Source organism: Lathamus discolor, chromosome 13 (assembly GCF_037157495.1).
Source record: "Lathamus discolor isolate bLatDis1 chromosome 13, bLatDis1.hap1, whole genome shotgun sequence".
NCBI classification, from domain to species: domain Eukaryota; kingdom Metazoa; phylum Chordata; class Aves; order Psittaciformes; family Psittacidae; genus Lathamus; species Lathamus discolor.
The window spans coordinates 12,220,800-12,237,970 of record NC_088896.1 but is presented as its reverse complement, the minus strand read 5'-3'; the positions used below and the strand labels follow the sequence as shown (position 1 = coordinate 12,237,970).

General features: G+C 50.6%; 1 protein-coding gene across 2 annotated transcripts in view; it reads left to right on the top strand.

Annotated features, from left to right (window-relative positions):
- The first annotated feature begins 1,779 nt into the window (after positions 1-1,779).
- RNF213 (ring finger protein 213) overlaps positions 1,780-17,171 on the top strand; it is a 47,424-nt gene continuing 32,032 nt past the window's right edge. The window contains exons 1-21 of one of the 2 annotated variants that reach the window (XM_065694086.1): positions 1,780-2,099; positions 2,639-3,319; positions 3,953-4,237; positions 4,777-5,457; positions 5,549-5,730; positions 6,435-6,593; positions 6,859-7,052; positions 7,268-7,548; positions 8,640-8,908; positions 9,950-10,138; positions 10,525-10,723; positions 11,397-11,452; positions 11,708-11,861; positions 12,362-12,514; positions 13,142-13,240; positions 13,815-13,937; positions 14,311-14,491; positions 15,105-15,278; positions 15,533-15,691; positions 15,973-16,550; positions 16,810-16,975. In XM_065694086.1, the coding sequence (XP_065550158.1) occupies positions 1,857-2,099; positions 2,639-3,319; positions 3,953-4,237; positions 4,777-5,457; positions 5,549-5,730; positions 6,435-6,593; positions 6,859-7,052; positions 7,268-7,548; positions 8,640-8,908; positions 9,950-10,138; positions 10,525-10,723; positions 11,397-11,452; positions 11,708-11,861; positions 12,362-12,514; positions 13,142-13,240; positions 13,815-13,937; positions 14,311-14,491; positions 15,105-15,278; positions 15,533-15,691; positions 15,973-16,550; positions 16,810-16,975 (5,206 nt within the window). In that variant the 5' untranslated portion in view covers positions 1,780-1,856. Of the gene's footprint in view, positions 2,100-2,638; positions 3,320-3,952; positions 4,238-4,776; positions 5,458-5,548; positions 5,731-6,434; positions 6,594-6,858; positions 7,053-7,267; positions 7,549-8,639; positions 8,909-9,949; positions 10,139-10,524; positions 10,724-11,396; positions 11,453-11,707; positions 11,862-12,361; positions 12,515-13,141; positions 13,241-13,814; positions 13,938-14,310; positions 14,492-15,104; positions 15,279-15,532; positions 15,692-15,972; positions 16,551-16,809; positions 16,976-17,171 lie in introns of those variants that run through there. The other variant, XM_065694087.1, reaches the window with a different exon arrangement.

Below are 17,171 nucleotides of genomic sequence, written 5' to 3'. Positions count from 1 at the left end.
AGTGGCAGGAGCTACTGCCTATCCGCAGGAGCGAGCGGCGCCTCATTTGCATATGGGTGCTGCCTAGGGGTCAGCCCCGCCTCCGCCCCGGGCGGGTCAGGTGAGGGCTCCGGCCTGGGGGTTCCGCCCGGCGCGGAGAGGTCCCGGTCCCGGTCCCGGTCAAGGTCAGCGGGGCTCCCTGCGGGAGGCGGCTCCCTGAGCCCCCCCGGGCGTTCATCACCCCACGCTAATGGCTCCGTTTCTGTCTCTGCCCCGTCCTCCTCGCTCCCTCTTGGCTCCCGGGGGCTCGCTGTAGTCGGTGCCTGGGGAACACGAAGTGCCGCGGGTGCCGCGTTGTGTCTGGGGACGGTTCTGCCGGTTCCTGCAGCCAGTGCGGGGCCCGGCTGGCGCCCGGCACCGGGGAGCAGGAGGATGCAGGTAGGAGGAGGCGCGCTGCGGGGAGCTCCAGCCCCGCGGCTGCCCGGGGACCAGAGGCTGCGGCTGGCCCCCGGTTCCCGTGTTACCGCTGCGCTCTGCGCGCGGCTCCTCGCGAGCTTCCCTCGTGTTCTGGCCAGAGATGGAGTTTTCCTCGTTGTGGTGCGGAGCAGAGGAGCCGCTGCCCCTCCCGCACGCGTTCTGCGCGCCCGGGGGCCGGTGTTGAGCTGGTTCCTGCCCTGCAGGGCCCGTTTCTGTGGGACGCTGTATTAAGAAGTCCGTTTTGGTCTCTCTTGAACCCAAATTTCCCATCTTCAGCTTACTGTTAGGGTTAGAATTCGCTGCGTTTCTGCTTGACAACACATAATTATATCTATGAACAGTAACAGAATCAAGTACACATTTAATGCGGTTACACTGCAAGAGATGCTTCCTAATGCTTTGATTTGCTAAAGGAGAGAATGACCTGGGCCACCCGAGCTGCGTTTGGGTTGTTGATAGGAAGAGTTAAGGTCCTAAAAGAATGCCCTAAAGCAGAGTCAGCCGCCCACAAGATCGGTTCTTGGCAAATTGCTCTGCTAATCTGGAATGGCAAGGTAACAAACCCGGCGCCTCCAGCTCTTAAATGCTATAGGAAAACCATCCGGAACCCCTGCTGGCAGGCAGCCCGTCAGCTGGAGGTAGCGTGAGGCTGGATCAGCACCTCAGCATGGTGGTTCCGTACCTTAATGACTCTGCTGCTGACTGCAGGGGCCTTGGAGAGGGAAGGAGGCTGTGCTAGGGAGGATGGTGTCATTCCTAACAGTAGCTGCTGAACAGCGAAGCGACTGCTGTGAATCCGTGTCCTGGTTTTATCTGGGATGGAGTTAATTCCCTTCCCAGGGCTGTTTTGGATTCAGGATGGGAGCAACGCTGATAATACACAGATATTGCAGCTGTTCTGAGCAGAGTTTACCTAAGTTAAGGACATTTCAGCTTCTCACTGCCCTGCAATGGAGTGACTACTGGGGGGGCACAGGGAGCCGGGAGGGACAGGGCTGGGACAGCTGATCCCAGAGGGATGTTCCAGCTCGTCTGGCTCACACTGATCAGTAAAACTGTGGGAATGGGCTGGGTAGGGCCATGCAGGGGCTGGGAGCAAGCTGCTCTAGTGGAAGGTTCCCTACCCGTGACAGGGGTTGGAACTGGAGGAGCTTTAAGGTCCCTTCAAATCTAAACCATTCAAGGGTCCCACTGTGGGGTGGGCTGTGTGGTGTTTAGCTGCCTGCCTGAGTAATCCACAGCAGTTTGGTACACAGGTCAGCAGCAGACCCTGCTTGCTCACCACCAGAGCTTTAACAATACACCTTGCCTCCACTGCAGAAAGAAGAGTGGTGAAGCTTGCTCAAGTCCTTGATACAGGAGCAGAAGTGAAAGGAAAACGTGCTGCTGGGCCTTCTACTATGGAGCCAAGTGATGCTGAAGGATTGCTGGTGGAGAACACAAGAGCTCTCATCAATACCTCAATGACCACACCTGAATGTGCTGTGCGTCGTCCTCCTTCCTCTGCTGAAACACAGGAGGAGGAGGAGGAGGAAGAGGAAGAGGGAGCATCACTGCTGGAGGGTGCAACAGCTGCAAGTGATACCTCAAAGACTGCACCTGAGGCCGTGGCTGGTGATGCTTTGGAGAAGTCACAGAAGAAGGTGAGGCTCTTTGGTGCTGAGGAGCAGGGGCTGCTGCTCACTTGTTGCTCTCTTTGGTCAAGCAGTGAGGCTGGGCTGCATCACCTGAGCCCCGCTGGCCTGCACTGGCTGCTGCCGCCTGTGTTCCCAGGCAAGCTGGAGATGTTTGTGCTTGGTTCAGCGTGGGGGATGCAGGCGGCCGATGCGCAGAGCGGGGCAGCTGCCCTGAGCAGCAGAGGCCCCTGCGCTGCGCTGGGGGAAGCAGGATGCAGTGGGCTTGGTAACTGGTCTGGTTAGTGAGCGTCCTGCTTGGTGCTGCTTTATGTTCCTGCTGAGGAGGTCTTAGTAGTAGAAGTAGAGAATGCTCAAGAGTTACTTGCATTTCCAGCTGCTATAGAAGGCAGAGGCTGGTCTTATGTGTTCTGTTCCTGGTTATTCTTCATTATCCCAGTGTAGAGGAAGGTGTCACTTCCTCCTCTCCAGCCAGCACCACCAAAGAATTTCTCTTTGGCCATGAATAGACAGACATTGTGGTGTGCCTTCTTTTCTGTTTGCTGTAGAAAAAGAAGAGGAATAAATCCAAGAAGGGCCCGTCGAGCTCTGAGAAGCAGGACTCTCTGCCTTCCCTAAGCCCAGCACTGGCTGAAAGCCCCGAACTGCCGACCACCTGCGTGATTCCACAAGAAATCCAAAGCGCAGGCAGCGAGGCAGCCAAAGCGGGTGGTGCTGTTCGTGCTGGGGCCAGTGGAGGCCCACGTGGAAGCGGGGGGGCCTCGTGTCACTTGGGAAGGGAAGCTGGAAGCGTGGAAGCAGCTGCAGAAGGCAGTCACCGGAGGGTGGATGTGATGAGCCCAGGGAAGCAGAGCAGCACAGACAAGGTGGCTGCCCCACCTCCAAGCCTCGCGACCCCCGAGGAGAAGGTGGAGGGTGGAAGCATCACAGGGTGTGGAGAAGTAGTGAGGGGTGATGTGGGGGGGGGCAGTGGTGCCCCTGCTGCTGATCAGCTTCCAGCCACGAGACCGGATTCCCAGCCCTCAGGTAGCAGCAAGAACCTGACCTCAACAGGGGCGAGGGCGAGCGCTTCCTCTGGGCCATCTGCTGGAGTGGGAGCTCCTAAGAGCAAGTCTGCAACTGCTTGTGCTGGACATCAGAGTCAAGACCCAAAGACTGCACCGCGCAGCTCTCAGGCTGGGAAGGATAAAGCAGAGAGCAGGCAGAAAGCGAGCTCCCCTGCTCCCAGGGTAAGGGTGTGAGTGAACGCTTGGGCAGTATTTGCTTGAGCTGGGCAAGGCTTCTCTTTATAACTCTGGGTTGTTTCTGCTGTCAGTAAAACTGACGGCCCCAAGGCTGAGGTGTGGGGAGCAAGGGAACGTGCCAGAGCGTTTCTTTTGGGAGCTTTGCTCTCCTCTGTGCGTTCTGGCTGAGCTCTCATGGAATTTTCTCAGCTGCCCCCAGGAGATGTGAACGGGTCCCTTCTGCCACCTCTGCCCGCTGTGCTCTCCAGGGAGCTCAGTCGCTCTCTCTGATGAGGTCTTCCTGCTTTGTGGGTGTCTGTGCTCACTCATGGATTGGCTGTTGAGCTGCGCATTGCTGTTGGTCATCTTTCATTTTCTTTATGTCCCTTCCCTGGGGTCCTGTGCCTTAGTGACCAGACTACTTCCCAGGGTGACTGGGTTGCATTCCCCTTCAATCGGACACTGTTTCCCTCTTCTGTAGCCTTCCTCCATGAGGGATGAGTATCACCAGGAGCGTGAAGCTAGCTGCAGCACTGAGCTGTCTGGTGTCACCCCCATCTGAAGCAATGTTGGCTGTTTGTGGTGGTGTACATCCCTGGTTTCCTGTTTAATTGGGTATTGTCTGTGTTCTTTTTGCAGAATGAAGAGGCAAAGGAGAAAAAGAAGGCCCCAAGTGAGAAAATGCATGAAGTAACTGAGAAGGTGAGTGAGACCGAAGGAGCTGAGGCTGCTCTCATCAGTACCTCAATGACCACACCTGAATGTGCTGTGCGTCGTCCTCCTTCCTCTGCTGAAACACAGGAGGAGGAGGAGGAAGAGGAAGAGGGAGCATCACTGCTGGAGGGTGCAACAGCTGCAAGTGATACCTCAAAGACTGCACCTGAGGCCGTGGCTGGTGATGCTTTGGAGAAGTCACAGAAGAAGGTGAGGCTCTTTGGTGCTGAGGAGCAGGGGCTGCTGCTCACTTGTTGCTCTCTTTGGTCAAGCAGTGAGGCTGGGCTGCATCACCTGAGCCCCGCTGGCCTGCACTGGCTGCTGCCGCCTGTGTTCCCAGGCAAGCTGGAGATGTTTGTGCTTGGTTCAGCGTGGGGGATGCAGGCGGCCGATGCGCAGAGCGGGGCAGCTGCCCTGAGCAGCAGAGGCCCCTGCGCTGCGCTGGGGGAAGCAGGATGCAGTGGGCTTGGTAACTGGTCTGGTTAGTGAGCGTCCTGCTTGGTGCTGCTTTATGTTCCTGCTGAGGAGGTCTTAGTAGTAGAAGTAGAGAATGCTCAAGAGTTACTTGCATTTCCAGCTGCTATAGAAGGCAGAGGCTGGTCTTATGTGTTCTGTTCCTGGTTATTCTTCATTATCCCAGTGTAGAGGAAGGTGTCACTTCCTCCTCTCCAGCCAGCACCACCAAAGAATTTCTCTTTGGCCATGAATAGACAGACATTGTGGTGTGCCTTCTTTTCTGTTTGCTGTAGAAAAAGAAGAGGAATAAATCCAAGAAGGGCCCGTCGAGCTCTGAGAAGCAGGACTCTCTGCCTTCCCTAAGCCCAGCACCGGCTGAAAGCCCCGAACTGCCGACCACCTGCGTGATTCCACAAGAAATCCAAAGTGCAGGCAGCGAAGCAGCCAAAGCGGGTGGTGCTGTTCGTGCTGGGGCCAGTGGAGGCCCACGTGGAAGCGGGGGGGCCTCGTGTCACTTGGGAAGGGAAGCTGGAAGCGTGGAAGCAGCTGCAGAAGGCAGTCACCGGAGGGTGGATGTGATGAGCCCAGGGAAGCAGAGCAGCACAGACAAGGTGGCTGCCCCACCTCCAAGCCTCGCGACCCCCGAGGAGAAGGTGGAGGGTGGAAGCATCACAGGGTGTGGAGAAGTAGTGAGGGGTGATGTGGGGGGGGGCAGTGGTGCCCCTGCTGCTGGTCAGCTTCCAGCCACGAGACCGGATTCCCAGCCCTCAGGTAGCAGCAAGAACCTGACCTCAACAGGGGCGAGGGCGAGCGCTTCCTCTGGGCCATCTGCTGGAGTGGGAGCTCCTAAGAGCAAGTCTGCAACTGCTTGTGCTGGACATCAGAGTCAAGACCCAAAGACTGCACCGCGCAGCTCTCAGGCTGGGAAGGATAAAGCAGAGAGCAGGCAGAAAGCGAGCTCCCCTGCTCCCAGGGTAAGGGTGTGAGTGAACGCTTGGGCAGTATTTGCTTGAGCTGGGCAAGGTTTCCTTTTTTAAGTGTGTGCTGTTTGTCTTGCTATCGCAGAATGAAGATGCAAAGGAGAAAAATACGGCCACAAGTGAGAAAATGCATGCAGTAACCAAGACAGCAAGTCAGGCCAAAGGACCGGAGGTTCCCCGAAAGGGCGATGCTTTGGCTGTAGCAGGGAGTCAGAAGGAGAAGCTGCGCCAAAGGAACCAGCAGGCAGCAGATAAGGCTAAAGAATGGTGAGAACAGCCCTGCTGCTCCCCAGTGTTCTTCACTTGGAGGGTTTGGTGTGAGGAGGACCAGAGGACTCCAGGCTGAGGCAGGGGACTGAAGTACTATGGTTAGGTCTGCATGTATCTTGGATATGTGGAATTAGCTTTGCGTTAAACCTGAGGTGAATTACTGCTCATGCAAAAGGGACCTGGTGTGTCATCGGGAGTTGTGACGTAGGTCATGTCCTGGGACGTGATCCACTTGGTACTTGAAGCTTTTTGAGTATCTGATGGCTAAAACCAAGATTGCCCTCTGGTTTCTTACTCTGATTTCTTACATGTGCTTCACCCCTGTAACTCTGTGGATTAATGGGGTGAGGAACTGTTTTCATTAGTATAACCTGTTTTGCTTAATGTGTATGAACTGAAAGAGGGAATAAAGTGCAGTCATTACAGGTAATTCTGCTGGGTCAGGTATTTCTGTTGGCTTACCAGTGCAGGGGCCCAGATGCACATGACCAGAGCATTTCATGGGACTCATTTCTTCCTTTTTGCACTAGGCTTTATGCCAGGCCTGCCACATAGCATCAGCTGGAGTGAATTGCTGACAGAGCTTCTGAGTCCTGTATCTGTTAAGCTGTGGCTCAAATCTTACTTGTTATAATGATTTGTGCAATTTAAAAGAAAAGTAAATGTTAAAATTCTATTTTCCTTCTGATTTGTTCTTTTAGTTCTGTGAGCAGAAATGATGGTGTCACAGTGTATTTCCATGCAATATTATCCAGAGACTTCAAAGTAAACCCTGACATCCATAAAGTATTCGTCAGGGCTGAAGGCATTTCTCCTTATGCAGACTGGAGTGACAACATTTGTGAGCTGAACTGCACCAAGTAAGTACCCTCTTGAGTCACACAGAGGCGCAGGAGAGTTTTGGCTCTGGAGAACAGGATGCAGTGTGGTACCTCCTTTAATACAAAAGACAATAGCTATATCTGCATAGGTGGGTCCTGACACAAAGAGTTTTCATAGTGAGCTGTTTTAAAACTTGCATCATGAAGGAATAATCACCGTTCCTATGATAAATGGAGAGAAGCATGGGAAAGGAAGTTGCATAGGACAGCTGACATGTCCTTTGCCGTGTTTCGTGTTTCGCAGGCACCTGGGAGCGCATGGATACCTCATTGAAGGCACCGTGACTCTTGCAAAAGAAAATCTGAATAAATCAATCCCTTACAAGTACTGGGTTGGCTGTGGAGAAGGGGAGTATGAGTTTATTTACAAGCACTCAGTAGGAAACCATTATGTGAATCGCCACTTGCTGATAAGAAGCCACTTCCTCAACGGTGGAGGTGAGCAGCTCGGGGTGATCCATGGGGCCTTTTGTGGTGGGAAGATCTCTTAACTTATGGGCTAGCATCATTACGAGAGCACTGGCTGAAGGTGGAGACTTAATGGGTCAGTGGGGGTATCTCTGTGGACAGCTGAGAGTGAGGCATGTGCAAATGTGTGTGTGTGTGCTCCTCAAATGATTGCTTCCCTGTGTTCTTTGTGTTGCTTATTCCAGAATGGCATCAGTATGATGATATCGTGTGTGCAAAGCCGTCTGTGATGAAAAACCTCTGGCATATGGTTTCTCGCAATGGGTACAAGGATGTGGTGGAAGGAAAGAAAATAGCTGCAAATACTATGTTAGAAAGCATCTTCAGCATTCTTGGCACCTGGAGTTCCAGCAACCTGAGAAGCTTTGTCTCCCAGCTGAGACAGTTTTATGTGGTTACAAGTGAGCCATGGGTATTTGATGGTGAGGAAATGCCATGGCTGGAGTTAAACTTTGGCTCAGAGCAGGTAATCTTTTCTTTTAGCAGGTACCAGAAAACAGGCGTTTGGTTTCCAACCACAGGGTTTCACTTGGGCTGTTGACTTTGCTGGGATAGTTTTGCTTTTCCTGTCAGAAGGTTCAGGTGGGACAGAACGGGTGGGGATCCTTTTGGGGTGACTGCCGTGAACTTCAGGCACACCTTTGCAGTTAGTGGGGTTCTGAAGGTCCCGTGCTGGTCAGCAGCAGCGCCGTGATGTGGTGACTTCCTAAGTGGGTTTTCTGTCTGGATATTGATTTCCTAAGCCTGGCCCTGCAGTTTTGCTGGCACTAACTTACCTGTACTTGTTGTCTCCAAAGCTGCCTTTTCTTGAGGCAAGCTCCTCCTGGCCCAGTTCTAAGCAGCATAGTTATGAACTATGGCAGGAATGCCACCTGATTTCTTTAAGGGCTTCAAACCTGTGTGTCAGGGCTGCGCGTTTCTAGCTCTTAACAGCCTCTCTCCTCCTGGTGATAAGGGAGAAGCCACAAGATGGCATAACTGCCTGGCTCGGCAGAGGCAATGGGTGTTCGTGTCACTGCTGGCTTGTGGAAGGGTGATTTTGGTGTCGCCAAGCACTGCAGTACTATGGGCCCCGGGGTGTGCTTTCAGAGTAGCTTTTGGGGGCTCTGGATAAGGACAGAAATCTCTCTCCCTTTACTGACTCCCAGTGAAGCCTGGAATCTACTGGGAAGGTGCAGTCACGGGACAGTGACCTAAGGCAGCGTGGGCTGTCCAACTGCTCAGCTCACTGGTTCCCCTCCCAAGGTCTGCCCCGGTCCCTTGGTGCTCCCCAGCTCTGCTGGGCATGGGGAGGTGCAGCAGTAGCTGAGTGGTGGGAGCTGGTAGCACAGAGAAGGGCACCAAGCCCTTGCAGGTGCTGCAGTCCCGTGCCTGATGCTCTGGTGGTGGTCAGTACTGTGTGTGCTTAGGTCCTGGTGCCACCACAGTGCCGGAGGGAGTGCAGGGCTAGAGCGTCCGTGCTGCAGCTGGCAGAAGAAAATGGCTTCATTAAAAAAAGACTTGTTGGGGATCAAATGCTGTGGTTGGTTTGTAACTTCCCTTTCTGTTTTATCCTAGGTGAATGAGCTGCTGCTAAAATATATGAGGAAAATTGCTCTTCCTTTCCTTGCATCTGAAGATGCAAAAGCATCGCAGGTGGATGTAGTAATAAAAAGTAAAGTAGCTCTGGGGCTCACCATTCTCACAGTTGTCGAAATGCTTGGGCTTCCAGCATTTAAAACCGATCTGGCCAACCTGTGTAGCCTCCTGTGCTTGGATAATGCGCCACAACAAGCCGTACAGGATGAGATTCACAGTATCGGGAGGGCTTTTCCAGGGACTGCTGGGTATGTATGTTACTGGAGCACTTACAAGGTTGCCAGCTGGGCTGGTTTTGCTGCAGGTGGAGCACCCTGTGATAGAACAATGAGAAATTCAGTTCTCCAGTGTCAGGGACCCACAAAAACCCCGCAGGTTTTTGAAGGTATCCTTGGAGGTCTCTGTTCCGACCTTTTGCTCAAAGCAGGGCTAGTGTGCAGCCAAGGTCCCAGGCGAGTTCTGAAGAGCTCCAGGGGTGAAGATTGCACCCCCCCCCCCCACTGGAGCCCTCTTACAGTCACAGACCTTTCTGGATGTGAAAACTGTTTTCCTTTTGCCCAAATGGGATTTCCCTTATTTAACTTGCCACCGTTGTCAGAGTAGTACTTTGGGTTACAAGTGTTGTCTTAACTTAGATTCTTATACATAAGAAATCCTTTTCCGTCAAGTCATTTCTAGCTCCTCACCCATTTGCTATTCATACAAACTCCAGTGAGCGGGATCATCGTGTATTTACTCCTTTAAATTTGAATGCAGTACTTGGGTGGCTCTTGTCTCCTCTGATGTGCACCATTACATGTGAACTTTGCTGATTTTTTTCCTCAATGCTGCTTATTAGGCTGTTATCCCACTGCTTACCTGGCACCCAGAGGTGTAGTTCTTCGCTTGCACTGCTGCAGCTATTACATTTCCTTTTGGAGGCTTTGTGGTGCTTCAGCCCAACCAAGGAAGCAGAGACTTGTCCCAGGATGCTGGGCTCTGCCCATCGGTGTCACCCAGTCCCCAAGTGAGCTGGGGGTTCGTGTAGAAACTGCAGATACAGTACTGGCACTTCTTAGTGCTGTGTTAGTGGAGTTTGTGCAAAGAGATTCATGTGGGTTTACAGCTTTGAGCCTTTTACTGTGTACTCTTCAATGAAGAGAAGATTGAGCTAAAATAATTACTAGCAGTTACTGAAGGTACATAGCGAGGTTGAGATGGGGCCTTCCCCTCCCACCCCGCAGCATCCCTGTGTCCTGTAAAAAGCTCTTCTTTCACTGCCTGTGTTTGCTTTGGTATTTTTCATTTAGCTTGAAGTTACGGCTGACAAGCTTGTGCCAGAGGTGCATCGAGGAGCAAGTAGACCACTGGGTGTGGATTCTTCCTCTTCTGCATTTCTTTGGTGCCCCTTTGCAGCGTGACCACTTGCTGATGGAAGAAGATGCCTGGGCAGGGCTGGAAGGGATTCCATTCGCTGAAACAAGGAAGAGGCAAGATCCGTGAGTCTTCCAGGATTATTACTTACATCCGTGGTCCTGCCACTGCAGTTGGTGGTGACCATCTTAATCTCTCTTTTTTTTCTTTCTTGTTTTTATAAAATAAGAAACGTGGCATGGTGGTGGTGTCTATTTGAGGTACATGAAGCATTGGTTGCTTAGAGATTATGGTGTATAGCAAAGCTGTGCAGTATATAACCTTTCAAACACAAGGGCTTCTGCTTGTTAGTTTGGCATTGCTTCTGTGGTCGTGGGTCTTGGGGTCTTCTACTGATCTTCAGCTGTAAATTGAAAAAGCACAGGAGTGAGAATGAGTCCTCTGGGGCTGAATGAGCTCTTGGGCTTTTGCACCTTGAAAACTTGAAGATTTTGATTTGTCTTTCCTTAAGGAGGACCCTGCTACAGCTAATGAAAGCAAAGAGCTACTTGCTGAGATTAGATAAGACTCTGGTCAAATCCTGGATCTGTGTGCTGCCCCTGGAGAGCCTGGCTGAATTTATAGAAGACTTCTCCAGTGATTTGTTATTCATTCTTCAAGGTGTTTCTTACAGATTAGAGAACACTGACCGTTTGTGGGCCACTTCTCAGGTTTGTCTTTCAGTAGCTTTCCCCAGCTAAGGGCTAAAGGCTGAAACAGGGCTGTACCATGCCTTTTAGTAGAACTGGCTGTCACTGAAGGGAATGTGCTTGGTGGCAGGTCAGAGCACAAAGAGCTTAAACTTGGCTGAAAGCAAGAATAGGTGCTCTGAATTATTACTGGGAGAATCCTAAGAGGAGACAGGAGTTTGTCTCTGTAGCAAAGAGTGTTGGTGTTGGTGAGAGAAGGATCTGCTTCTCTGGATTTGCTGTTAGTCACTGATGGCAAATATCTTAATCCTGAGCTCCTCAGATGGCTGCTTGAAACTGCCTTTGCACAGCCTCTGGGGGTTGGTCACGGTGCTGCTGGTTTGAGAGACTTCCCTGCCTGTGGCAAAACCGCTTGTGTCTGCGTGAGGGCAGAATTCTACACTGCAAGTAATGATCAATTTAAACCCGTAGGCTGGAAGAAGTGCAGGTTTTGTTTGTACAAATAATAACCACCCCTATGTTGACCCTAGCAGCCAGCAAGTAATTTCAGCAATTCCATAGTGTACTTCTAAAAGCATTGGAGAAGGCACAGGAAAATAGGAAATTCCCTCTTTCACAGCATCCCCATAACTAAGGAGAAACTGCTCTCTAAAATTCCTTCCACAGCTGAACATTCCTGTCTTTCTATTCTTAGGTTGTAGAGAACCTTCTAAAGACAGTGCTGCATACCTTGGATGAGAAACAGGACAGGTAACTGAAGGGCACGCCTGTGACAGCGGTGTCCTTTTCACTTACACCATGCCTGCAGGGTGGTGGTATGCTTGTAGCGTGCACGTGTGCGTTGTGGGAGAAGAAGATTCCTGAGTTTCTACCTGTGCCAGAGAGCGGCGTGTTTCAAATCCCCCTGCGGAGGGTGTTAGTTGCCCCATGCACTGAACTTGGAGGTGGCTTTTACTTTTCCTTTGAGCAGAGAAGAAATTCTCCCTCTTCATTCCCGTCCTGCAGGGCTCTGGAAGCTCACTCCTGGCAGTCCTGCCTGACCTGTTGCCTCAAGCTGCACGAGAAGATCTGCAAGTACATGAAGCAGGGGGAGTTGTTCACCGTTCCTGTCACTTCTGCCATGGTGCTTTCAAAGGTTGCCGGACTTCAGCCCACAGCAGTGAGTACCAAGGAACCATTCAGGGCTTGATAGAAGCGAGATAGGTTGAAGTGTTACAGCAGTGGTACAAGGGGCTGGGTTTAGATCACAGCCGTTCTCAATTTGGAAACCTTGATACTCCCAAAGAACCAAGATTGTGGTACTTCCAAGTAGATGTGAAATCACTTCATGATTTTGTTTCTTGCTGAAATCAGGTCCCATGCCTCAGCTGCCTGTCAGGGGGTTTTGTCTGGGTGTTTTTACCCTTAAACACATGTTGTCTTTACTCCCTGGAATAAGTGATCTTAAGCACAAGCTGTTTGTAAGTGTTGCGTTTTTGCAGCTTCCCTCCCTCTTTTACTCAAATAGAGCTGGGTCTCTGCTGGGCATGTTTGTGCTTTGGATGCAGTTAGGCCTTCTCCTTTAGAAATACTTGAATCACTTGGATGTTGCTGTCCTGCTTGAACTGTTCTTAGAGTAATTTATTTATTTACTCGCCCCTTCCTTTGTATGTGTGGCAGGTTCCAAGAGATGCTGTGCAGGAAGCTCCAATGGTGGAAGTATTCACTGAAGCTCTGAGAGAGACTCGAGCCTGGTTCCGAAATGCTTTAAAAGAGAAGTTAGTGAAAGAACACTCGGAGTATGTGATGTTCTCTTTTTATTGGGAACTTCAGGTTTGTCATCTTATTATAATACGGTGTTTTACTATAGCTTGACTGTGTAGTCTTGAGTCTAATGGCTCTTTGGTGGGAGCTGTGGCTGGGTAAGGAATGAGATGGGGACGGGCAGTAAGGACTACAAGCTGTGAAGCTGCATTGTTTTAAACACTCTTGGGGTGAAAAGCAAAGGGCTTTAACCAGTGCTGCTGAGCTCACTTTATTTCTCCTTTTAATCTGTTGTTCCAAGAGGCATTCTGGGATGAGGAGCTGCCCCTTATTGGTGTTTGAGCTGTTGTCCTGCTTATGCTGTACGTCCTACTGGCTTCCAGCAGGCAAAGTGCAGAGCAGATCCTTATGGCCTGACTTGCTCTGCTCCCAGCCCTTCCTGGAACAATTTCCAACATCAAGGTGGAAATGGTTCACCCAAGTGCCTCCTTTAGCAGCTGGGGCATTATGACCCTGGGCTTTAAAGTTGCCTTTTGCAGCTTTGGGAGTGCTCCTTTTCTTCTGGATAGAAACATCGGAAAGGATGGCAGGCGGAGGAGCATGGGGCCTCTCCTCAGCACAGTTCTTCTCATTTCCTTATTCGAATGTTAAATCTAAGCACTTAGTGGTTTGGGTTTGTTTGCTTCTCACCTGCAGGCCTGGGATGCCTTTGTGAAGGTCACCTTTCCAGATGAGCAGTTCACTGTGAAGTGGAAGGCAACTTTACTTGAGGATCTGCAGAGAAGAATTCAGGAGGTAGGGGGGGACTACAGGCAGGCACTGCATGCTGGTGGGCCACATCCAGAGCAGATAGACAGTGTTGTGCTGTGCACAGAGAATAGCTTCTAGAGCCTAAATGGGCGCATGAAAACACTGTAGCTTTGGTTGTAGAAGTTGCCATTGCTGTTGTAAAATGTGTTCTGGAGGCTTAAAAATTGGATGGGAAGATGTCCAGCCGCCACCTGTACAGTTTTAAGAAACAGTGAGTGTAAAATAAGCACCCAAGGACTTACAGAGCAAAGCTGGTGCCTGTCTCTCTTCATTCATTCTGCAGAAATGGCAATTCCTGTCCAGGCTCCCAGAAGCACATGCATAGGCCGTTTCTAAATTGAGCTTCTAATATCTCCTCATCTCCTTGCTACATCAGTTGCAAAATACTTTAAGCCATTGATTTCCATGGTATAATCAGGAAACAAGTATTTCCTGGTGGAAGCTTGGCTTGGAGAGGTGCATGTTAGTTCTTTTTATTGTCTTTATAGCAGCACTCTTTCATGCTTTCAGAAGAAACACTGTGGAAACTTTAAGCTGAAACCTCCCTTTTGCCCTGTAGGAGCCTCCAGTTAACCAAATCCTGGTCTACTGCTGTCAGTACTACCGATTTCCACAGCTTGACTCTTCTATTGACCAGCGCTTCTGTGACTGTGCCACAGAGGCTGTAGCTGCAGCTTGCCAGGTAGTGTATTTTCGCTCACGGTAGGACAAGTGAAATCTCCTGTTGCAGGGAGATCCTGTTGCACGGTATAGTGGCATGTGTTGGGGTGGAAGGAGAGGTGTACATTGCTGGGGTTGTCTGAATTTGTTAGACCAACAAAAAAAGGGTCGATAAGAAATCGGGAAGTAAGGATCCGCTTATAAAGGGTCTTGAAAAGTACTTGTAATGCTCTCGCCATCCTGGCTTCTGGTGTCAGTCCTGAGCTGAGGCTTTTCTGCAATGCCTCAGCACTGGACAGGTGACTTCTTGGTATCAATGTCTGGCCTTGAGGCAGATGGACACGGTGTAAGCCAGACCGCTGATGCATTCCCCCTGCCTTGTATTCCTTGTGCAGACTCAGAGCAATCTCCTTGAGAAGATCTCGTCCTACAACTTGGACAGATTCAGCCAGCTTGTGTCAACGATCATTGTAAAGTCGTGGCCAGTGAGGCCTGGACAGTCTAAGGGTGATTTTGATGAGATTTTGCGCCATGTGCTCACGTGGCCTGACATCAAACGTGTCTTCAGCTTTAGTGGTATGTGGTAGTTACGTTTTTGGGAGCCTTATGAAAAGCTGTTCTCGGCCTCACCACTCCCACTTCACAGAGCAGCAAATACATAAAAATTGTCCTGTTCTTGTTTTATTCCTCTTCTCAAAGCTCAAGGAATTCAGCCTGGTTTTGGAGAGAAAAGGCCAAGAGGAAGCTGGCATTCCTCTTGTGCTAATCCGCTGCAGCCACTTCAGGGTTTGTACTGGCTCACTGAGCCTGTGGCTCAGGTGGATGTGTAGAACATAACTTCTTCCTCTGAGCTTCTAATAAGTTATTGCTACAGAAAAATGCTGAAGTGCTGGTTGTGTGAGTGGATCAAAACGGCTCGTGCGTCCTTCACGGGTCTGGGGTACGGGCTGTGCACGGGAAGGTTCCTGAATTGCTCTCCTGAGGTCCTGGCTGTTTCTGCTCAGGAGGACATGAGGGGCCGGAGGGTGGTGTGATGAGTTCACAGGCTTTTGGGTAGGGATTTGAACGGGAAGTGGAAGGACTCTAGGATTCTATGGCTCTGTATCATGGCCCTGGAGAGTTGTTGGTTCTGCCTGGTGTTTGTGGAGCAGGGCTCATCTGGGTTTTGCATGCTTTGTTTCTGGAACAGGAACAAACACAAAGCTTCTAGAAAAGCTTACAGATGAGGCAAAGAATGTGATGGTCAATGCAGACTCTGTGTTTGTGAATGTCACCAATGACCTCCAGAGTGGGAATATCCTTGTGAAACATCTGGAAGAGATTTTCCAGCATGAGGAACAGTTCATCTCCATCTATGAGATAAGTAAGAGCACCATTCATAGTGGCAGTCTTGGATTAGGGCGTCATTGTAGTGATCGATGGCCTACTCGGTGATTAGTAATGCTAACTAGGAGCTTCAGCAGTTGGTAGTGCTGCCCTTTGCACGGAGCTCCCAGCTCCAGCTGTGGTCGTTTGCATTTCGCTCTGTGTGTGACTCTGCAGATCCAAACCTGAGTGATGGGTGCAGGGGGCGGGAAGCCTCTGCCTTGTGGCTACAGAGGAGCGTTTTTCTTTCAGAGTACCAGCAACTGTTACCTGAAGGCAAAGAACCACTTCGGAGAGGACTGAAGGAGCTCCTGCAGAGGAGGCAAGAAGAAGCTGCATTTGTCAGAAGAGAGAAAAAAGCAATAGGAACCTTTCTGAGCATGTGTAGGAAGGTGCAGGCGTCTGTGAGAGGTAGTGTTTGGGGAGCAATTTGGAAGTGGCAGCTTGGGAAAACATGGTTTTCTTTGACAATGACTGGGCTTTGTAAGCAGGTTTTATTCTAAACCACAGCAGGGATGAGGAGGGCTGGGGGAAGTGTAAGCCCTGGAGTGTTTGAGGGATCGAGCAAGTGCTTGTCCATCAGATGGTATTTGTAGGGTCCACATGCCCAATAGCATCTCAGCAGATCAGATGAAGTAAGCTGGAAGCAGGCTGGACACCTGATCCATCTCTGACCTGTCTCTTTTTTAAAGTGAATGTAGGTGAAGTGGAATTTCAACATTTGGAAGATCTTCGCTTAAAAAGGCTCAATACAGTTGTGAATGTGGGAGAGACACCCCTACAGACCTACTACAGCTTGAGCCCAGAGCTGAAAGGGTTTGCCCAGAAGATGCACACTTTTAGGGGCAGCCTCATCTTCCAGCAGTTCTGGGAGGAAGCAGCCCAGGAGGCAAGAAGGGAGTGTGAAAGTTCGGAAGAGGAGGAGCATGTGTTGGACCTTGATGATGTTTTCGATGCCCTGATCAGCCCTTGTTTTGAGAGGTATCAAAGGCTGTGTGTTGATCTCAGAGCTGGAAGTCTCACACTTTCTGCAGTTGACCAAATCTTTCAGAAATTCAGTAATGATTCTGAAGGTATCGAAACCGAGCTGAACATCATGTGTGAGCTTAGCCCTGGAGAAGACAGAGCCTGGGTCAGTCAGCGATTTGAGCAGATCCAGCAATACTGTGAAATGCATTTAGCTTTTGATGCTGCAAAGATCATTGCCAGTGTCAAAGACAGTTTAAACCTTTCTGGCGACTTCAGTGTCCTGGAGAACTTGCTGCACATAGTAAGTATCCACTTCGGCTCTGTACTGTCAGGGTGTTGGCTAAAAGCCTGGGTAAATCTGATCATTCCCACAAGTCTGTCCCAGTCTGTCAACAGCCATTCCCTGTCACAGAGTGCTTATTTGAGATAAAAATGAATTATTCAAACAAAATGCTTTGGTGTATGCCTTAGTTTGGGGCATGGCTTTCCTTTCCTGGCTGGAGAACACATTGTATTCCCTGTATCTGGAGTGAAGGTTTGTTTTTACTGCTTGCTTCTAGACAGAAAAGCTTGAATCATACAAGACACAAAAGCTGGATTCCATCAGCCCCGAGCTTATGCATGCCAAGGAACTGCTGCAGGGGATCACTGTGAACCGTCGTGGCTGTCTGGGGGAGCTGGCCCAGCAAAAGGAGTTTGTCTGCTGGGTCAGAGAAGCGCTGAAAGGTGTGTGCTGCCCACAGATAGTACTAGCAAGAATGCCAGTTTGTGTGCAGGCAGAAGGAATGCCATATCCCTGACCCATCTGCTTTATGCCTTCACAGCTTCTGGAATTGATAGTTACAAGCATCTCTTACAGGCTTTGGTGTGGAATGTGCTACGAAGCAGTCCCTTTAAACATGCCCATGCCACTGTAGTCTCG